This window comes from Rhea americana, unplaced genomic scaffold (genome assembly GCF_003343005.1).
Source record: "Rhea americana isolate MKP2758 unplaced genomic scaffold, rheAme1 scaffold_224, whole genome shotgun sequence".
Lineage (NCBI taxonomy): Eukaryota > Metazoa > Chordata > Aves > Rheiformes > Rheidae > Rhea > Rhea americana.
Window position 1 is genome coordinate 58,897 of NW_028186340.1, and position 23,394 is coordinate 82,290.

The following is a 23,394-nucleotide window of genomic DNA, read 5'->3' on the forward strand; positions in this document are numbered from 1 at the left end:
ATTGCATCATTTAGTGCTGTCCGTGCCCATTTAACTCGGTAACAKGAGGCATAAGTAAACGTCCCACTGAGAAGGTATTTGCTTGGCAGTATAGGTGTCAAGCCTTTGATTAAGCATCTGAACTAAAACCTGGCTGAAGCAGGGATGGACCCTCTGCAGATTTACTAGATACACAGTGAAAYGTGGGACTGAGGGAGGCGGTGGTGGTGGGAAAGGTATGTGATCTGTGGGGACAGTATGCTGGGGCAAAGGAAGGTAACCTAAAAATGTAGTCAATCCTGGAGCTTAACAGTAAAGGAGGCTTTATAGTCACAGATGCTAACTTGTATTCAGACTGTGATATGTGACTGGGAATGTGGAAATACTGGATTTCCCCCTAGTTCAGTCCCCCTCTGCCCTGCCTGATGTTTTCCTTTACCTCATCCATCAGATGAACTCCATATTTACCATATCCTGCTTTTTTCTGTTCTCTTTTTCCCTCACAGATATGCCTGTTTCTTCCCTAGAGCAGCCTGAATGAGCAGAATGCTTTTCTTTTCATAGCAGATTGTTTTTGATAAATAGCATGGAGTGTAATATCCTTTGTAACAAAAATAATGTATTGCCTGATAAGTCATTTTGATCCTGGCTTCTTTCTGTACATCGGGAGCTGGTATTGCAGGGCAAAATGTTAAGTGATCTATTTAAGTAATTACTTTAATAATAAATGGCTAGTTAGCACCATTGTTTCTGTTTCATTGCTTTGTAATTTAAAAAATGTCTTTATTACTTTTTCCTGATAGAATACAAATGAGACTAAAATTTTATTTCCCTCAACCTCCCTGTTTCATGAGTCTGTGTCTTGCTGGCAAATAAGCCTAACTTTTTTTGCCTAAGGAATGTGCCTAGATGGATGAGGTTCTGCCTGCTTTAGCTCAGTTAGTTCATGAAATAGAGCGAGAAAATATTGTTGGCACTCAGGTAGCTCTGTTTTCAGTATGTAGTTATCTATGCTGCGTGCAGCCCGGGAACTGACATATTTCTATATTAGGTGTTGACAGTCTTGCTTACATAAAGATTAACCTACACAGGTTTTCAGCAGTTTGTCATATGGTACAATTGTAAACAGCAAGTATGGAAGTACAGTGATGTGTTCATCTGCTCTCGTTTTGTTTAACATCATTAGTGAACAGAGCTGGAGATGGTATGTGGCAGGCTGCGGTGACYAGTTGTTATTGTGGTGTATAAATTAATAAGTCAGTTCCTGAGCCTTGGGCCTGGCTGCTAAAGCAGAGTTATTTGACCGGAAAAGTGTCTTAAATCTGCAAGCTGAGGGGAATATGGAGGTGACATCACTCGTGACAATTTTGTAGCAATGACCTCAAAGGCTACTGGATCTGAGAGGGCAGAAAAAAAAAACCCAGTGTGTAACAGGCAGTGCTGAAGAGCTGTCCTCTGAGGTTTCTTACACATGGGGAAAAAATAAGGAGGAGAGCTGTGAAAATTCCTTCCTGGGTTCCTGTCTGCAAATCCCGTGAATGCTGGAAAGTGGGCTTGGTTGGTTGCTTCCATTCAAATACTAATGTGCGGTCGAGAGACGGGATCAGCTCTTGGATCTGTATAGCATGAGAAAATTCTTCTGATTTCAGGGGTACTCTGCAGGTTAATTTTAACGCGTCATCTTCCAGAGGTCTTTCTGAGTCTCTCCCCGAGTGGCTCTGCTTGATCTTTCTATCTGGTGCCCRAATTCAGGTGAATCTCAACTGTCGTTCCTCCGTGCATTAGGCCTTAATTCTGTGCTTTCTCAAGCTTTGACAGTCTCTTTTTACTGTATCTATTTTAACATCACATGTCTGAACAGCCCCACAGACTTAGGGCGTGATTCTGTAYTGCTCTGATCAATAAGAAATTTGATACTTACATGACTGATAAATGAAATATCGTAGTTGATTTTACGTACGAAACTTGAAAGATGTGGATCAGGAGACTAGAGCAGAGGGACTGCAACAAGGATGCTCAGAAATCTGGGAACCTATACCAGTGAGGAAAGGTTGGAAAGACTGGGATTTTTTGGTCTGGAAGAGGGAAGACTGAGGGGAGACATGGTAACAGTCTTTATATAGGTAAAAACTGCTGCTGCAGGAAGAGAATAAATTCATCTGCATGCCTATTTGGGAGATGAGGGAAAGCAATGAACATAAATTGCAGCAAGATAGGTTTATACAAGACATTAGAAGTGAATTTTCTAATGGTAAGAATTGTTAAAAGATGGAATTGATTGCCTAGGGAGGCAGTGGAGTTGCTTTCACTGGAGATTTCTAAGAACAAATTGGACAAATATATACTGGGAATGTATCAGATGAAGTTCATCCCACCATGGGGAATGGGGAAGGTCTGGATAACCTCTTAAAATCCCTTCCAGTCCCATCTTCTCTGATCAGCTCTGAGCAGATGATGTTCCTAATATGTCAATATAGTTGTTTTTTTCTGCCTTGCTGATTTTAATAAGAGATAGTAAGAGAAAATTAAGAGGTCACTTGACACGAGAGGCTGAAATTCAAGCCTGAAATACAAGATTATGCTGTATGTGAGAGGCAAGGCATGAACTTAATCTCATATTAGAGATAMTTTCTCTTATAATGTTGGCTTGGTAATATCCCCACAATATTAGATGTGATTTGACATTTTGGAATATTTCAGAATAACATTTTTCTATTGAACTGTATTACCATCACCCATTATAAAAATGCCACTGTTTGAGGCTATGYGTTATGATCCAGATGAACTAATTATTTATCGAGGAAGGTGAACTACTGAAATAGGGAACATTAATTGTTCTTCCTGGCAGTGCTTCTTGACAGCATTGCTGGGACAGCTAAGGAAACAAAGGGTTGGTTGTGTTCTTGTATATTAATACTGAAGTGAGGAAAGCCTTAATATCCTCCAGAAGCTATATATGTAACACAAGAGCCTAGTGAGCGTGTTCTAGCAGAGAAACACCATAATCTYAAAATATAACATACACTTTATATGTGACTTCTTGTTCAGTGTCAGCCAAGAYTACTGCTAGTCTGCATGCCTGAGTAACTCACAGTGGTGTCGTGAGGACTAACATGTTAATAAAGTCAAAATGCATGTTAAGTGTAAGTACAGTGTATGAGAGTTGAGGCATGGCAACTATCTTAAGCAAAGATCGTTATGGTTTAGTTCGCTCAAGCAGAGGGAATTGAGATGGAACAGTCCAAAAGACCTCTAAGCAGGATTGGACGGGCCAACCCCTTAAAGAGTAACAGCTTGGCATGAGATCTKCCGTAAGAGAAATTACAGGGCAGCGAGGGACACCAGTACAACTTTGCTGATTTCTGAGAATCTGGCCTTAAATTCAGGAAACTGATAGTTTGCAGAAAGTGAAGGGAGAACAGGCTTTAAAGTGTTTTGGAAAACTCCAGCTCCAACTGCGTTCCTCAGTTTAACTGCATCTTTCTTTGGTAGCCTGTCCACAGACAGTTGCTGCAGAAATATGGATGGCGTCTGTCCTTCCAGACCTGCACGATACAGTTAGACATTCCTAGCTTTCCATTTATAAATGTCTCTTTCTGAATAGGATTTTATTTTCTAAATCTAATGCTGTTAATGGAAATTGATACCTTGTTTTTTTAAGCTTGCATGGGGTTTTTGGTAGCAACTGTACTGCTTCATTGTGTTGCCTTTCTAATTTTAGAAACACAAATCAAACAGTAATAGCAATAATAAAAGTAATAATGCCAACCAAGTTTATTTTGTGAGTTACGGAAGGCTCAGGGCAGAGTGCTGGAGGGTGTATTGTAGGACATCCGTCTATTTGTTGTCTGTATTGACGAGTAATTAAGGAAACAATAACTGGAACTGCAGATACAATRACAGACTATGTGACTTTCCCACTGCTTCCTTTCAAGTTGGTTTGCAGTGGGAAAGAGTTGTTAAGTTGGTTATGTAACATTGCAGTGATGGCTAAGTTTGTGAGCTGGGAACTGGGAAAGTTTGGAGGAGTCTTGTTTTTCAGTAAAGGTTTCTGAGCTATCCAATGTAAGCCTGCATGCAGAATTTCCTAAGCTTTGCAGAAGGTTCAGAATCAGCTTAAAAAATAGCTCCTGGCAGTATCTGTCAAGATTGTACCAAAGCCCTTGAATGAGCCCTTCAGAAATGTAGGCTATTTAAAACTTGGGGCTGCATTTAAGGCTTTGGCCTTGATCCTCCCAGTGAAGCCCTTACCCATTCTCACAACACAAGTAAAAACAATGATCTCCAAAAGATTAGGCAGRCTAATAATGCTAAAAATGCATTAAAATATGTAAGGACTCATGYTGAAACGAATATGCAAAACTTTTGTTTTCCCTTGTTACAGTTTTTGGTCAGTGGAGTTTAATAACGGGAAGCAGGATTCCCAGTTCTATTTCTCACTGGTGGTGGTGGTTGGTYTGTAAACCCATCGTATAGTTAGTTGACTTACTTCCAGTATGTATCCCTCAGTATTTCTCATGTCACTCTTCTTTCCGAATAATAAATATTTCCTTAGCACTTTCTGGAATTTTATAATTTTGCATAGTTCCAAAGGTTTAAATTCTGCTTTTCTTTTTTCTGAAGAAACTATGCCCAGAAGGAACAGTTCTTAAGGGATCTAAATTGTGCTGTTTACTTTCACAGCTGTAATGTGCAGAACGTGTAATGAATGTAGGCTGGAAGAAGCATGCTGTATGACCGAATATCTGAAATGTCAGGTTAACTTCACAGGCAGTATTTAAAAAAACAGTTGTATGGTTCCTTTAATGGCCAGGCTTTGTAGTTACYGTTGTTGCGTGGTCGTATTCCCCAGATGCTGAGCGTTTTATAATTGATCTAGTCATGCTTTTCCTCACTGTGTGGCAGAAAACTTAGTAATCTGTAAATTGTGAGGGGGAAAGAGCAGGTTAGAGACTGTCCCTTGTCATTTGATATTTGAGTGCTCCTGCATGCGCTGTATATTAGTTTTATTTTCCACTATGACACCTRGCTATGAGGAAAGAACTCTCCAGAGCATCTTAAAAGACAACTTCTATTAAAGATGAAAAGAGTTAAGCAAAATACAGACAGTAGATCTCAGAGCTAGAGGTAAAAATAATATACATGGGTGTCTCTAAAGCTTTAATGGRACTAGAGGCATGGGATGTGGCATCCCCTGCAAGAATGTTTCTTAGACTGCTTGGCCTAAGTTGAATCAGGAAAATGAAGATAGGTGGTAAGCATACRCCTCTGTCAAAGCTGTGACAAAATACTTGGAAAATGCTCAGAAAAATAGGTGACTAAAGTTTCACATTGTATATGCTAGGGGACATAATTTTCCCTGTTAGGAAAGAGAAATTCACACTGGTGAAGGACAGACAGCGCACTGTGCTGCCGAAGAYGGATGTAAGGGCTTCCTATGCAAGATTAATTTTGAGAAGCAGCAGCAAATCAGGATACAGGTATGGCACCTAATTAGATACCTATGAGAAGTGCTCTAATATAGCCTGTGCCTCTGTCTCTGTGGTGCCTTGCTAGACAAAAAAGGTCCAGAGTGCAAACACTTAGCCTTTCTTTTTTCATGGGACAAATTCCACCCGGGAAAGACCAAAAAAAAAAAAAAAAAAAAAAAAAAAAAAAAAAAAAAAAAAAAAGCTAGAAAAAGCTAGAGAAAGCACTGGAAACTTAGGTGTAATGAGGTGTTGCATAAGGGCTGCAGAAAATCCAGTGCTCTTGAGTGTCTCAAATGACTCCCTGGAAATATAGAGACTACCAGAAATTTTACTGAAGTAAGGTTTGTGAAGTCATGTTTTGTTTTATTTGGTTGRGCCTGTAGCCAAACCAGCCTGGCCTATGTTTTGGCCTAGTGGTGGGTACCACCGTGTAGAATGCTGGTGCTGGAAGAAGTGCATGAGGACTGATGAGTGCTTGGTGGTACTCTGCCTGGCCTGGTCGAGGAGCCCAAGTACAGTATGTGAAGTGTGCTGCCCAGCTGTCTTTGGTGGTAGAGAACTGACTGCACTTTTATAGGAGCTGAGGATGGAGGTTGCTTATCTTTGTAGTCAGAGTCTAGATTTTGATAGTTGCGTTTCATTTGCCTATATTGCCCAATTCTTTCCATTAGATTTTTTTTTTYCTAAAAGGGAAAAGTTAAACTATTTGCTATTGCTATCTGCAATGTTCCTACTACAGAAACAAAGTCATTTCAATGTCAGGCAAAATGATTCTTGCATACAAACACAAAGAGATATATAATTAAGCTTTGTACAGTGCTACCTGAGAAAAGATGATTTTTAAATGTGGACCACATACATCATTATTAGTGCAGCTGGCCTGTTGCCCATCAAAGCACTGATTATTTTCTGCAACAGCTATTCCAGTTTCTCTGCTTTTTCAGTTTCCTGTTATCCCATGTGGACATCTGCAATCCCTTTGCCAAATTTCTTAATACATCATGGCTCTCCAAACTCATAGGAAAAGGATTTATCTGCACTATAGCAGTTAATTGCTTTAGCTAGCATGTGGCACTGTCCTTTGAACAGTGGAGATGCAGAAAGGGTGTGAGTACTGTTGGAAGTGAATCAGTTTGAAAATTGATCTATCTTGGTGGGGAAGTTAAGAAAACTACTAACTAGTAGTAACTCTGTCGTCTTCCACCTGCTTTTTGAAATGGGACCTGCTGTGCTTCAATGTGATTGACTTAATTGTGTGTTTTACTTAGCTTGGCCTTTCTGAGTGCATTTGCTTGTTGACTGTTAGTGCTTAGTCTAGGTGCTTCAATAAATGTTGCCTGAGTAAATTTGTGCTTTGTGCTGCATTCCCTTTCACATATGCTTCCCAGAGGAGCTCCTTCAGCTAGATCTATTGAAGGAATAATTATTTCACAAGGATTTAATGCATATCTTGATTGCTCTTTGAAGAGATTCTCTGGAGCTGTTTTTATCATTTTAACAAGGAATCATAGCATGTAAACAAAGAAATAAACATTATCTTTCCTATTAATCAACCAGATGATTAAGTAATAACTGCGACTGTTAATTGGTACTTGGAGATAGAGAGTAATGACTGTCTTGAGTTCCAGAGTGAGTGTGCCAACAGGTAGAGACTCTTTTCCGCACAATAAAGCTGCTTATTTAGGAGGCATTATGGTTTTAATGTGCAGCTGCAACCATAGTGAAGTTGTGCAACAGTTTGCCTGGTGTCCTATTTCAGGCGTATGTTTTGATACTGAATGGGGTTTTAGCAAGGGGTTTTGGGATTTAGGCAGTTAAATCAGTTTTCATTGCCACCAAAAATCCAAGGCTCTATATTTGTCCATGCCTGCAGTATTTTCCTTCTCTGTGGGACATGGTTCCTGCTGATTTCAGGATGCAGCAGGAGTCAAATGCTTCTGTTTTTCTTAGAGGCAGGAGTCCAGCTCGTCTCTCCTGAGGGGACTTATGGCTCCCTCTGAGTTTGGAACTAGAGCCTGATTTTTCCTCACTTGAGTCTTTGTCTTTTTCTAAATACTGCAGTGTTTGCAGAGGGAGAAGAAAGCCTACGGGGATCTACATCTCTCAAAGTTGATGAAGGAGAAAGGTTCAGGAGTTTAAAGTCCAGGTTTGGTCATTTAGAGCACAGGACTAAGAATTTTAGAGATCTGTATTCTGAATCTTACCCCTAGTACCGGTTACCTGTGTACCCTCAACCCAGGTAAATCATTTTGCTCCTTGGGACACAACCAGTACTTCACACTGTAACTCATATGAAGGAAGCACTACTGCTGGAAGAAACCGTGCAGCCCTCCTGCTCTCAGCATTCATTTTTGCTTCTAACATCCCCCCAAAATAAGCAAAGGGATAGTTTTCTTGCCTGATCAGCTTGTTGAGTTGATTCAGCCTGAGGCTGTCTGATTACTAGATTGAAGGCAAGGTTAGTGGTCTAGATTTACCCCGAATTAGATGTGATAGCAAAGCACTGCCTTAGTTTCCCCATGTGTCTGTTGCCTACAGTAATTACTTTGCAGCTGCTGAGAGCAGCTCATTCTGACTGAGAAGTACTTTGCAATCCTGGGCTGAAAGGCATGATAAAAATATAAAGTAGTCATTGTGTAAAGAGACTTTCTGTGGTCAGATATACTAATGTATACATAAATGACTGTACGCATAAATGAATGTATCCAAAGCAACAGAGCTTTGTGCTGCAGGCATGGATCAGAAGAGTGCTTTGCCCCCAGAAAACCTGTTGGTATCAGTATTGTGGTCTCAGGTCATGGACACTAGCAGTTTAACACTTTGAGTCTTTGGTGGCTTAAGACTCATTCAAAGTAATGCTAAAAGACAGCATGTTAGATGTTTTTACAATGCACATCTGAGCATGGGCTATCTACTGACAGCTTTGGGGTCAGAGTGCACCTTCCCTATTCAGTTGGCAAAACTTTTCATTGACTTTAGCAGAGCTGAGATTTTGCTTCCACCCAGTTGTTGGTGGTTCCCCAGCACATGCTCACTAACGTGTATTTCTTCTGCTTAACTCTGCAGACTGATTTTTTCTGTACAGGTTTTGATGTAGAGTTTAGTTTCTATTTTTGTTTCTTGTTATACTGTTTGGTGTTGCTGTTGGAAGATAGCAGAAACACTGATTATATGCCTATTTTTATTCACAGGGAAGAATGTTGCAATTATAATCACGTTTTAATTTTTTCTTCATCTTTTCTGTTTTGAAATTCTGCATTTCAAAAGCGGGATCATTATCATTTAGAACATTAAAGCATGTCTCTCTAATAGCTTTCCCTTTTAATGTGGAAAAATGGAATTGAGGAGGAAAAAGCAATCTGTCTGGAAGGAAATTATCTAATGATTTTGGTGCAGCCAACAATAGAGTATCTTGAGCTCAGCTGATTTGGAGTGTCAGCCTCTGTCTTGAGTAACTTGTAGAATACAAAACATCACTTTCATAATGTTATCATCAGCAAAGTCCATTTTGTCCTGCCAGTGACAAGGGAATTATTTCAGCTTTTCATGATGTCTGTGAGATATTAGCATTTTAGGAGTCAGCTGTGAAGCTGTTGAGGGAAGAAAGGAAAGTTAGATTATAACTGAAGCTCTGTTGGGGGAGAAATTAATTTAATATTTTACCAGTAATTTTTTACCCCTGTTTTCTTCTCATAGTATCCTGATGGTGTGTTCTTATGAAATCTGGTTAGAATGAAATGATTTGTTAAACAGACAATGATGACAATGAATCTCTGTTTGGCTGGTCCAGATTGCAGTTAACGCTCAGTAACATTGTCCTTTCTTGCTATTACTTTTATACAGAGCAGCACAGAAGCTTAACCTGTCTTCCAAGAGAAAGAAATACCATCCTCCCCTGCCGCACACACATGACTTCTCCGTCTATGGCTCTAACTTCAGTGGCATCCTGCAGCTCTGCCCTCCCCCAGCACCACCATGCCTTCTAAGAGCTGTGTCCAAAATCAAGGACAACCCTGGCATTGGAAAGGTAACTTCAGATTTCAATTATTTTTAAATTAGTTTTCTAGATTAATTTGAATAGAGCTGGAAACTTTCAGCCTAAAGCAGAGTTGAATAAGCTCAAGGGAGTGGTTGCAAGATAGAGAGATAGGCACATCTGTGAATGCACTTGAGAGCTGTTCCCGTTTGTTGACTCGAGAGTTGGTAGCCCCACAGTAGACTCACTGCACAAGTCTTGGCTTCACTGAAGCCAGTGGACACCACTAGCAACGGTCTTGACAAAGGCTGTTTTGACCTTCCTGCCACTGAAGTAAGCAGCAAAGTTTTCGTTTGACTTCATTCATTCAAAAGTAATGCACATATGTGGGCTTCACCTCAGGCAGAAATAGTCTCTGCATTGCCTGGAAGGCTCAATCTTGGTGATGGTGATCAGCATCAACTGCTGATGCTGTCTGTCTCCTGTGGGTTAAGGGAATATGTTGAGGGCATGTTGCTGAATACTTATTTACATAGGTTACTTGGCATTAGTGTTTGAAGATAAAATCAAAGTACTTAATGTGCATAGAAGAGCTAAAATATGCATTTTCAGTAACCATACAACACAGCATTAACATAAAGAAATTGTCAGCCTAAATACCTATAACTGACATGCTGTTTACAGAGAATACTTTGTATTCTGTAAAGACAGTGAATTTGTGCTAAATGGAAAAGAAAACAGTCTTTGCATTTTTATGAACTCACAGATGAAAATATGGTTTCTGTCACTGTTTTTCCAGTATGTTAGAAAGGAGGATGCAATATTGTGAAATACAGTAAGCATGGCACAGTGACTTAGAGATTCTCAGGTGGCAGAAGAATTGAATAAGAAACACACTTTCTGTGCATATGTTTTAGCAGAGACCATTTGTCGTGTCTGCCTCTTCACTTACTGTGGTACTAAGGAATGGTCTTAAAAAGACTCTTAAAGTGTATTTGCATCTCGTTGTGCCTGCAGCTCAAAGAACTGCTTCTCAGCACTTCACAGCACTTCTGTGCCTACACCTGTGTGTAGCCAAGGGACTTGAGCCTTTTTTCTGCTTTCTCAGGGTGGTTAGTGGAGCCAACCTGCATAAATTGTGCATCATAGAAAGCCCTGGTTTGTCTGGTGTCTTCAAAGAGATCAACAGAGTCTAATATAGATCAAGTGCATGGTCCCAGATGGCAGGAAATTATATGTCTGCGATCATGTGGTCTACCTATCTTTTTAATTAGTAAGCACAGCAGAAATTAATCAAAGGGAAAAGCTCTACTAGAATGCCTGAGAGCATACTAGGACCTTGAGCCAACCCACAGACCAGGGCTGTGCCAACCTGTTCAGCTGAGGAGCTTCTCCTCCAACATGGGATGTATGGAGCATTTTGGCAATGTGGGTGGTATCTGTCCCCTGCCTAACATATGAGAGCAAGGGTTTCCAGAATTTTTAGATTGACAAGCTGCTGTGGACCCTCAAATGTCTCTTGTTTAGCTCTCAGCTGAAAATACTGTTGAAGATATTATTTGCTTGGGCTCAGGGTTCCAGCTGTGGGCTTTTCACTAGATACATGTTGATCACTGTTTGGAAAACCCGTGTGCTGTGCTGCAGAGGATAATAGCTCTCTGCCAGCAGGATCACACCTACTCGGTTCAATGAGTTAAGATCTAGACCGTCCAAATGTTGATGGCACTGGCTGTTAGTCTTACTCTTAGAAGAAGGTAATTAGGCATCTTCTCTCGCTCACAGTTTAAAATGTGCAGTTCCTCTTAAATGACTCTGTTAAATCATCCCTCCTTTGCAAATTTTTAAATTACATTTTTTACCCTTAAAATCTCCAGCAATATAGCGCTTTATAAAATTGTGAGTCAGCCCAAATGAAATTTCATTTATCCTAATTACAACTTTTGGTCAAAGGAAAGATGTCAACCCTTTCTAGGTGTTCTTTAGTGCTGAACACTCATAGTTTCAACTTTTCTGAGCAAATGCTAGTGCTAAGTAGCTTTTGTAGCATTTATTGCATGGTGGGATAACGTTCTCCATCATATTTTCCCCCTTCACTAGCTTCTGCTGGTCAGTCTTAGACAGCATCTCCTTATGATGGTGATGCAAATAAGGTAATTACCTTTCTTCATCACTGCTCTAAGTATCATTGCAATTGAGAGAGAAATCAGCAAATGCTTGCGAAAGTGCTGAGATCCTTTGTTAACTTGAGTCTCTTCTAACAGCTTTTTACTTTAGACTCTTCCTAGCTATCTTCTTCCTCAGCTGCTTCTTGCAGCCTGACCAATAGTAAGTATGATGTCCACCTATGGGACAGAATCCAAGCTGGATTCTGGAATCAGYTTCTCCTACAGCAGCATCTGTGGCTGTAGGAGGCTCTCTCTGTGGTTTCTTTGATTGTTCCTGGGTCAGCAGTGTGCCTGGCCCTATTATTACTGTATGGTTATAATGCATTAAGCAGCTACTAGGGCAATGTTTTCCTTCCTCACCTCCCAGTTTGCTGCTGGTTYGTCCTGTGAGGTTACTTGTTACATGGAGAGTTGGTTCCTTGCCATTTTCTGCTGTACATGTGAGAAACTGCTGCTTTCTCATTACTATTTTCCCCCCCCCCCCCAACCTGTGCTCAGTGTTGTCTTTCAGATCATATTCAATACATTGTAAGCCTCAGAGGAATAGAAGGTGGAAAATATGATGTAACTTCAGGGCCAAAATGAGGGGAAAATGGGCTGTGGAGGGAATCTGGGAATTATGGACTAGTAAGGCTGACATTCATCCCAGGCAAGGTGGTTGAAACAATAATAAAGATTGAAACTAGTAGACACGTGGGTAAGTACGATATGGTAGAGATCTGTGATAGAGCTTTTATTGGCAGAATGCATATGGTAGAGCTCTGTGGAAGAGTCAGTGAGCATTTGAATAAGGTTGATCTACTTCATAGAGTGCATTTGAATTTCGAAAAAGCTTTTGACAAGTGACCTCACCTAAGTTTTTTAAGAAACCCTAAGCTGTCAYGTGTCCTCTAGTGGTTTAATAACTGGTAGGAAACAAAAGGTCAGATTTAACAATGGACCAAAGTTAGCAGTGGTGTCATACGGAGGTCCATGCTGTTCAGGGTCATCTTAAGTGGTTTGGACAAAGAGTGAATCAACATAGCCAGAGCAGCCAAGGCTAAAACTAACTCTGAAGACTTGTGGAAGGATCTCATGATGCTGAAGTTAATTGGGTGATAAAATGGCAGATGAACGTTAATGTTAAGGAAGCAACGCACATAAAAACAACTCTAACTATGCATATACAAACAATAAGCTCCAAGGAAATCAGGCATGATCATAGCCCATTTTATTAGCCTTCATGCTAGCTGCAACATTAGGTTTGTTTTCATGAGTGAATTTTTGAAGAAAACTCTATGGAGTGTTAAGGAGGCAACAAGATAAGCATCTTTATCGTAGGAGGTCTCTAGCAGTATGGTATGTTCCTCTTCAGGCTCACAATGCTAAAGAAGGAGTCACTCGTATTTTTCCTTACTGCCCTTTTTGCTTTGAGAGAATAACTTTCAAGAAGTTTAATAAAGGAGGGGAAGAACCGAGGAAACATATTACAGCTTGCAAGGATTTCCCTCCTCTCACAGTGTGCATCTCTAAATGACCTTCTCAAGTGGAAGCCAGTTGTGTKGCTAAGCGAGGGAAGGCTGGATCCTTCACCCCAGCATGCAGAGGATGCTAGGATGGTGGGGGCAGCAGCTGTGTGTATTTTGCTGCTGGTCCAGACCTGGACCCCAGGCCTGAATATTTGGAAAAAAGGATCTCACCAAACAGACTGTTTAACATCCACACCTGGAATTTTAACTTTCTTACTTGATYCGTGCTTTCAGAGCTGCCCTGCCATGACTGTTTGCTTACCCTGGCAAGGAAACTCCCTCGTTGCCAAAGCACAGATTCAGTGGAGTGCTTCTGCATGTGTTACGTTCTTTTCATTGGTTTTTTAATTTAAACACCTGTGTAAGAGTAGTTCTGAATTAGGGTAAGAAACAACTGAATCTAAGGAATAGATTGAATTAAGCATATGCATACGCAGCATCAGGATTTTCTTAGGTGTTTCTATAGTAACTAGAATTGGAATCAGTGAACCTGGCTGACAGGTTCTGTCACTGGTTGTAGGACCTCACTTTTACTTAGGAGCTCCACAGACATTCAGGGATGAGAGGAGGTTTGAATTCCAACTTCCATTAAACTCTGTGACCATAGCAAAGACGGTAAGTGCGTATAGTCAGGACTGCTGGAGGAAGCAAGAATGTAGAAAGCTGTAGTAGCCGGTTCTTGCAGYTGAACTCAGTTATCAATGATTTGAACCTAATGAGCTTGTTCTTAACAACATCATCCCCATGCATGTCCTGCGGTTCTGCTCGTGAAATAGCTGTATGGCTTTTGTGGGCATTGAATACCTTTGTTATTAGCCACTTATTACAACAATGAGCATCTACGCATCTTTTGCAATTTCTACTTACAATTTCTCATTGTTTTCAGTACTTTCTGGAAAGGTGGAAGATAAATGTCTCATTAATCCTTTTTACGTTTCACAAATGACAGTTTTTTCCCTTAGCAGAATTTCAGCAGAAGCATGTGGATTTGTCCCATGATAGGAATTTCTAATTAAGCCTTTGCTTACTCTTCTTCACAGAGTGTAAAATGTTATATACTCCAACAGGTGCTAGCGGGGGGCTTCAATATTCGGGAAGACCAAGCAGGGAAAGGTTGAAACAAATTTAGAACTGTAGGATCTCTATGGGGCCTGTTTCATGTAATCAACAATTATCAAACCCTCATGCACAAAAGAAAATCCCATTACCATTGGCAAACTGTATTCTGAAAGGAATTTTGCTTACTACTGATAAATGTTACATAGTAAATTTCATACCTTTCTCTTGAAAGTGCCAAAAACAYCAGAGTCCAAATCATTTTGCTGAATCCTACTTAAAAGGCAATGATCCACTGCAGTATGATTCTTGTAACTGAATCATTTTTGTGGTCTCTCTGGGTGTTATTAAATTTAATGTCAGAATAGTAGGAAAGACATCTGAAAGCCATTTAATATTGTCACTGGAAAGAAGTTAGATTATGCTCAATTCCTGACATTAATGTGCTACTTAAGATAATTTATCATATTGTGTTATTAAAAAAGACATCCTTTTTACAAGGGCTGCAGTGTAGCATTCTAATTTGCTATTTTTTCTTAGCATAGTAGGAAGCCTTTTTCATGCAAAATGTTTTTTCTAGGATTCTCTTCAGTGCGCTTTATAATACTGTACCACTTACAACAGCAACTTTAAGTGCTTGGCTCTTCCAAAGATCCTGTCAATTTTTTATGTCAGAATGACAGAAGCCTTCTATATGAGACAACTGAAGTGGTGCATTTACAGGGAACCTGAATTGCCAAATATGTTTCYTGGACAGGTGTATACATATTAGTCTCCACTTATATGTTTTAAACATTTACTTTCATTTATTCTTTTCCAAGCCATAGCTACCATGCTGCTAATATGATTTACTGATCCTGCAGGGTTTTCTTAACTGTGTTGTATGTCCCATTCACTGGTTCTTATRATAGTTTGATGACGGATAACAAATAGGTACTTAATTTTGTCATCTTTATGGCTGCTTGTTTCCTAATGACTAAAGTGTTATTTCTGATATAAATCATGTATCATACTAAGTACTCTTCCATCCATGTATGCAGGCCTCTAAAATYCAAGATTCCTATGTGCCTGCTGAAATACCTTGAACAGCTTAAACAAAAATGTGAAAAATTGGATAAAAATACACAACTTCTACTCTCTTTCTGCCTTTAAAAAGAAACAGTTTTCTTTATGTCTCCTGAGAATAGAGAATCAATTCTTCTTTAACAGAGTACAATACAGAAGTGATTTTTTTTAGGTTCTCCCAGGGGACCTAGATGGCCTATACTAGCATAGCAATTTTGCATATAAATTCGCCATCCATTGGTAGTGACAGTATATGAAAGGCTTGTAAGAACTACTCACAGTAAACCAATTTAGCAAGGGTTATATATCTGTCAGTTACAATTAAATCCATGAAAAATATTGGCTCTGAACTAGGACTTTTGTAATTTGATTTACACTGTAGATGAAAAAATAAGTGATTTCATTGGAAAAGAGTCTTTATTCAACTGAACGTGAATTCTTTGTAATTTCTTGGTGAGAAATCTTAATTCAGAATGGTGGATGGCTAAACACAGTTATTTAATTAACCTGCTGTTATATGCCATTTTGTGAACATTGGACAAAATTAGCTTCCTGGCTGAGYGATGCCTGTCAAGGATGTGTGTTTCCAGGGAATATTTAGTGTCCATTCAAATTTGATATAATGACATTTATTGCTAAAGACCAAATTGCTTGTTCATTTAAGGATTATGATACTACTGTAACATAGAATATGACCAGCGTTTCTAGAATGGATTCCAGTATAGTGTCAACACTTTCCCAAAATACAGACAGATAAAGTCAGAGTTTATTTTAGCAGCAAAGACTTGAGCTTATGTATTTTAAAATTTTACATTTTTTTAATATGTCTCCTGTTTTTTTCTTCTCATTCTATTTAATTTTAAGCTTGGCTACTATATAAGCATCAAATGCTAACAAAGCATCACTAGAAATGCATGAGCCCTGCAGATGCATTAATTTCAAAGAAGGTACCATATGTTATAGTTATGCCTGTGCTAACATATTTGGCTGGGTCAAGGTCTTAATTTCCTCAGCATTCAAAATGCCATGGAGTCTAGTCATTACTTAATGAATTAGTGGASTGTCTATGTGTCTGCCCCGAATTAAACTATAGAGTGTTTGGCATCCTTCATTCCACTGAAAGGTGAATGACCAACTTTCCCATATATAATAGTTTTTGTGTTYGTYGTCTGAAAAATGGGCTAGCAGTCTGTGATAGTCCTAGGCACAGAATCCAAATCATCTGGTTCTTTGTGTTAGGTGCGAGACAGTTTCTACCCTCTCTTTGGTCTCGGTGTTGATGGCCCTTCCATCTCTTTTGATTACATGGTAATAATCGATGTGGTCCTGACTGTCTCAGTCTCCTGGCTATTTGTATCTTGCAGTGCAGAATATCCTTTTCAGTGACTCACAGTGGGTAATTCTTTGTTTAGATCTGTCAGCTAAAATTGTGTAGGGTTGTGTCGTTGTCTCTGTTATCCACTGGCTTGTTGCTCTACAAATTCAGCGTTGGACCTGATTTCTTCTGAGACGATGCTTGTCTCACTGATTTTGGTGGAGTTTCATGTTCGTTGACATGTGGCTTTGCTGCAGCTCCCTTCAGTTCAGCATATCCAAAACTCGTGGGCTATATTAGATAAAACTGCTAGCTTGGCTCTGGCCATCAGTCTCACATTCATGTCTGCTGTCAGAGACATGCCTGAGAGAAATCTGGGGTTCAGGACTTTTTGGACTGACTCTCACTTTTCCCAAACCTACTTTCTGACAGTTCACTATATTCCTGATGTTTTGCACTATCTTGACTGATCCTGCAGCAAGCCCATCGTTTTGGTTGCTGTGACTCCTTTTCCCTGTTCTCCTCACCTCTAGCCAGTTTGAAGCCGCACGGGGCACCGAGTCTCTCCTTGTGGCCTGCAAGTGCCAAACGGGAGCCTGTAGCAAGGACCTGTAAGAGGAGGACCGGCTGGTACGAGCTCAGATGTGTTTTTGCGATGTTCTAAGTATGTGCTAAGCATGTACCTAGATTTTACCCTCAGAAGGGTCAAAGATGTCCAGGTCTAGTTTTGGTTCAGGCCTATCTCCCACAGATTACGGATATTTGAGGGTACTCTCTAGATCAGTCGTTCTCAAATGGTATCTTTGGATGTTTTAAAAACTAACTGGAGTCTAGCCATTTCCATTGTTCTCCATACAAAGGGGTTTTCTCTCTCTGATTCTGGGAGTTGCTTTTTTTTTTGCAGAAATCTGCCTTTTGTCAGTCTGTTTACCTTAGAACTCCACTGATGTGTGCCTAAAACAGTGGTTTGACTTCTGTTTTTATTTTTTATGCTAGAAGTATTCATCCACTGGGTTTGTCCTGCCATGGCTGGAACAAACTGAATTGTAACTTGGAGATATTTGTTTTTGTAACCTTTCTTTTCTCTGATTTCTACTGTGGACTGACAGATAGATAAACCTAAAGAAAAAACTCCCCAATTACTGTGAATCTTTCTCCTATCCTTGCCAGTTATGATTAAAATTACACCCACTGCTGTGTGGGTAGGTGGGCCTCTGACCTCRTGCCCTTTTCCAAGGCTTTTCCAAATTATATGCTATATATTTATTTATTAAATTCTTTATCTTTTAATGGCATATTCAGGATGCGTTTACCATCTTCTTCTCCCAGACGCTTTGGATTTTAATAGGATTTCCTTCAGCGATTCCGCTGACCTCCTGGTTCCTGCAGAAGCAGGAATTTGGAAAGTTCAGCAGTTGTATGTTAACCCCCAGTGTACAAAACCCACAAGATTACAGATCCAGTTAATTAATGAGATACTTCAGTGATTTGCATGGTTCAAGATGGCTTTAGGCATTGAAGAAAATATTAATAATGTGCATGTATGGTGATGTTTGTGTTTCTTTTAGTTTTATCTGCAGAAATTGAACTGAGATACAAAGCTCTCCTCTTTGTCAATACACTCATTAAAATTTATCCTCCACCCAATATTCAATGTGTGTATGAATGTATATCTACCAATCCCTATATCCTTTATAAAGCTTCCAAGTATAATTCTTTTCCTTACTCTGCATCTTTCTGTGACATTGAAGAGAACAGTTATGTTTTAAGGGAAGAAATACAGAAAAGTGAAATAAAGGGACTTACTAAAAATCCCTATTCTAAAAAGAAGGGTCATTGCTATCACAGGAAGAGTGTGCCATCTCAGCTCCCTTTAAGGAGACTAAAGTGGTCAGGGTGCAGATGTCCTGAGCCTGAGGTGACTTTCCTGGAACTACTGTATTTTTATGGTCTTCCCTTTCTTTTGTGTTTAYCTCTTCTCTCTGTCTCTCTTTTTGTTGCCATTCCTTCTCTGTCACTGCCTGTCCTGTCCTTATCATTACCTGCAAAGTGTTACCAGGAGCTGATATCAGTGTAGTTTAGGTGCACTTATCTTTTGTGTGTCAGAACCATGTGCATGCACTCGGAATTTGCCTGCACTTAGGTTTTTGCTGTTCCAAAAGGATTTGAGTAATCTTTCTTTCTTGTAATACTTACATGGGCATTTCCACTTTATTTCCAAGTGAAGTCAGTGTCCAGCTCAGCATCATGAATAAGAGTGACTTATTATAGCCCTACAATTTCTAGTAGATAGCCTTTAAACATTAATGGTCTGGATAATTACATTAAATTATCACTTAGATTCAGATTTAGCTGGTAGAGAAACTAGGTTTGAAATCAGTGTTTCTCTACGCTGCAAATCAGCTTTTATGTACAAAACACTAAAAAAGGAGTTCTCTCCAGCCCCTTTTCTCTTCTCCCTCCCATTTCTCTTGAAAACTCACTTTCACTGGAAAAATGAACATGACCTGGAAAGAGTTAGAATCTGATTCATTATGGGGAGAGCATTTAGTGTCCTGCAGCTTCAGAGACATGGACTCAAAAAGCTGATTTGACACATGAGCTTTTTCTGGGGGTGAAACCATCTTTGTGTTAACAGGAGCAATGCTGATGGAGGTAACACACTGTTGAGGTCAGGAGCAAACCAATTTTCCTCTTATACTAGCTCCGACTGCTATAATCTAATAATAGGCATGAGAGAGAAAAGAAAGGACTATTTAGAGACATGCTTTGAAAAAAAGCATGTATTTTAAACATTCATTTTAATTGAGTGACCCTGAAGTGGGCATGTGTATATATATATCTATATACATATTTAGTTATTTATTTAATTTTCCTGGGGAAGGTTGTTTTTCTGAGTTCCTTGGTAGCATGTCAAGGTTGAGGTAACTCCACACAAAGCTGTCTTCATGGAGCTTTTATGGGGAAACAGCCTTGARCCTATCACCTCTGATGCACTTTTGCTTTTGAAGCAGCTGTTTCATTTATTTTAAGATTCGTTTATTTTCTAAGACCGTATTTTCATATTCATATCAGTWTGCAGGGAGAAAGAAAGCAAAGTGCTTGAGTCAATGGGTTGGAGGAATTTGGTGCTACCTCCTGTAGCATTTACTGCAGGAGATGGTTGTTTCTTAACCTCTATCTTAGATAAAATGGGGGGAAATTTTCATGGGTCACTTTCTGGAAAGTATTTTCTGCGACGGTGCGCAGCCATACCCCAAGTGACCGTGCAGGGATGCCTGCATGCAGAGGAAAGGAGGTTTTGGAGAAGCAAAACAGCTGGGGATGTAAATGAGACCTTCAGATAGCACACCATCCCCGGCGGATACAGGCAGGGTGGTTCAGCATGGTGCGTYGTGCTGCTCCTGCCCATTTGCTGTGAACCCTCCTTGTGTGGGCAGCACGCTTGGCTTGCACCCAAAGGTGCAGCCGAGGAGGCCACCATATCCACCATTTCACATCGTGTCCCCTGGTGTGGAAGGGTGTCCATGCGGGATGACTCAGCCTGCTCAGGTCTCTGTTCATGGCAGTGCCTGGCGGCCTGCTCTTCCCTCTTCGCACTTTGCGATAAAGAGGTGCTGACCACTAAGCATGTTGTTTTGTATAAACAAAATGAGTCAAATTGTGACAGTGGAATAAAGGCGCAACACTTCAATGCAAAAAACATTAGTGGAACATAGTAAGTGGGAGTCAAATTGTTCTAGGAGATTTAAGGTTAAATTCAGCAACAACAAGTTACTGAAAAGTGGGATCTTTCTTCATCAAAAATCCATGCTTTCCAGCCCAGCTTCCCCATGCAACATGCAACTCTGTGCTAGAACAGGGCTTGACTCAAGTCAGCAAGCTGCTGCATGCTCTGTGCTTGCGGGATTCACCTGGCAGATTTGCAGCCGAGGGGTTGCTCGCTGTCACTCCACTTGTAAATCAGATGYAAATGCCTTAAAAGGAGGCATGTGTGTTTGGTAACGGTCAGTAGGTGCATTGCAGAAGGTGAGGCTTGTGATGGGTGCTCTGGAGAGCGYGGGTGTAAATCGTTCCAGTTCTGCTGGCAGTAGCAGATCACAGCCTTTGAGGCTCTTCCTTTAGCATCTAGCTTAACACTGGTGAAACCTAAGATCACAGTTGCTGTGATGGTGCTCCTGTAGCTGGAKTAAGGACCTAATACTGTCATTACGCTTGTTACTGAAATGTTTCATACTGGGCACAGAGTCACTCTGGCAAAGCATTGCTTTTCTCTAAGTTTGAATCTGCTAGGCAGTACAGAATTGAACTGCAAAGTGATTCCCTGTGCCTGGAATAGTCATTTACGTCAGTGCCAGGTGCATAAAATATGTTGGTTCTGACCTGGTAGCATTTCGTAASGAGAAATGGTCATAAGTGGGTGTGAGGCAGTATCTCACACAGTTTCCAAAACAAGAGGCTGATTTCCAAGAGGTTAGAGGAAGCAGATGTACAGCCCTCACTGGACTTCAGTGAGACCCAGTCACTTGGCTCCTGTAAGCTGCTCTGGAAATGACAGCCAATGTGTCTGAGCTCTCTGTCTCAAAATGTCACGTGTAGGAAACAAGCAGTAGCACTACTGCAATAGAAACATACTCTGTGAGTGCAGGACTAGACTTCAGAACTTATAATTTTTTTTCTCCATTTCTTGAGACTTCCAATAAATTGGCAGCTAACCACTGAAGAACCTAGCGATAACGGTGTAATGGCAGCTGCCTGGGAAGCAYCTTCTTGCTGGAAGAATGTGAGCAAGGAATTGAACGTTTCCAGACTTAGTTCAGTGTGAATATATGCTAGCTCTCCAAGCTTTGCGTTGCTCACACTGATTTTTGGAGTGGAACAGTTTGTACATTCAGTCACATTAAGTACATGAAAGGTAGGAGACTAGAGTTTCCTTTTCTTTAGGCACAGTATTACACCTACAGAAGATTATAACTGCAGCTCAAGTGTTTAGAAAATTAAATGGTAAGACTGGAACAGAGTTAACTGAAGGGGCAAAAACACACTTTTAAAAGTGAGTTTAGTGCACACCCCAGGGTGGAAGCCCGTCTGGAAAATCTGGCTCTGATTATGTCTCACTGTTGTTCTGACACACCTACATGTTGTTACAAATGATCATGTCGTGGGAGGGGGAGTGGATTTTGGAGGAATGCCTTGCATGTGTTTATCTGTAGCTGGGAACTAAAGTTGTCATTTCCTYCTTAATACTTGCAGGTGAAGGTGATGGTAAGGATTTGTCCCTCTCAAGGAGCACATGAAACATCTGAATCCATGTCCTTCCTAAAGGTAGATCCACGAAAAAAGCAAATCACGCTTTACGATCCAGCTACAAGTGGGCCTTCCAATGTAGGTCACAGGAGAGGCGTTGTTGCTGTCCCAAAGATGTTTGCCTTTGATGCAGTGTTCCCCCAGGATGCTTCACAGGTACTACAGAAACTCGCACAAGCCTCCTGAGCCTTCTCATGACCTGAGCCGTCTCATGCATTTGATTGTCATTAAGAGTTCTGTTTCTGGGGAATTTTGAATGAGTTGCCTTAATTCCTGGAACAAAACGCAGTAATTAATAGATGAGTGGGTAAATTCTTACATTTTTCAGTTTAGCTGAGATGTAAAATTAAGGAGTAATAGCTGAGGAGATGGATTTGCTGAGTAAATTATCTTCCTGCATTTTCTCTTGAAAGACACACAGCCAATTTGAAATTCACTTTTCCGTTCGGTTAAGTTTTAACCCATGTGATGTCGCTGAAATGAAGTCATTCCCCACTGCTTTCGACAGGAAATGAGTGTGTGCTTAAAGTTAAGCTAAATGCTGTTATTAGGAGAAGAGATACCACTTACCCCATGGGATTACTATACAGAAACAGATGGGGAGCTTTTGTATTTTACTTTCCTTTACCAGTTTGTTTCTGCTGGGTATTTCACTGATTCTTTTATCTTGATGGTGGTGCTGATGGTGCATGTCTTTCTCTTGCCCTGCAGAAGGGTGTGTTTACTGGACACCTGAAATTCTCTTCCAAGCAAAATTGTGGGTGCAATATATAGTAGCTTTAGAAAGGGGAACAAATTAAGCAGAATATGGAAAGCCACTACAGATTTAAACTGCCTGAAAGAAAAGGATTTGATGAAAAAAAAAAGACACAAAACATTCAAAGTGAAAATGGTTTATTAAAGTTGAGAAAACAAGACAAGACTGAAATCAGAAACCTATCCTTTAGTCTTCTACTACTATTTTGTTTTCCTTTTGACTCCCAGATCAGATACATGAAAACATCTATTTGGCCTAAGCTCAGCGCTGAAGATGCAGAATAATGTCACTCACAGACCTGTGCTCTGGTCATGGCTCAGCAGGAGCCTGGTTTTAAGATGCTGGAAAAGCCGAACAGTGTCTTTGTGCAGGAATTCCCATCACTGATCTCAGTGTTAGTCTGGAGCTGGATGTAGCTGTTTCTTACAATTACTGAAGGTCCCATTGCCAGCCTGGCTGCAAGGCAGCCTGTGGCAGTCTGCTGCTGTCCTGATTTTGGCACCCATCCCCTAGGTTTTTGACCGCAGCATGGGCTAGGCTCTTTCAGGTTTTCGTGATGGACCTTTCCAGGGGCCTGTTTGTTGCATGTGTGAATGATACTGGCCAGCACAGCGACTTCGGTGCATGTGTCGTTGCTCAAGACCTGCTCTCTGCAAACAGAGCCTTACCATTTCACTGTAGTTATGTATTTACCCCTGCCCACCCAAGTGCCATTCTTAATATATCATATTGTATTTGAAATATTCATGGACATGGATAAACTGGTTTTAGTACACTCAAGTATTTTAGCAAGTT

General features: G+C 40.4%; 1 protein-coding gene across 1 annotated transcript in view; it reads left to right on the forward strand.

The window, feature by feature from the left end:
• Positions 1-23,394, forward strand: part of KIF26A (kinesin family member 26A) — a 79,276-nt gene that overhangs the window by 40,989 nt on the left and 14,893 nt on the right. Inside the window, exons 5-6 of the mRNA XM_085305611.1 lie at positions 9,294-9,477; positions 21,789-21,998. Of these exons, the coding sequence (XP_085161737.1) occupies positions 9,294-9,477; positions 21,789-21,998 (394 nt within the window). The remainder of the gene's footprint in view (positions 1-9,293; positions 9,478-21,788; positions 21,999-23,394) is intronic.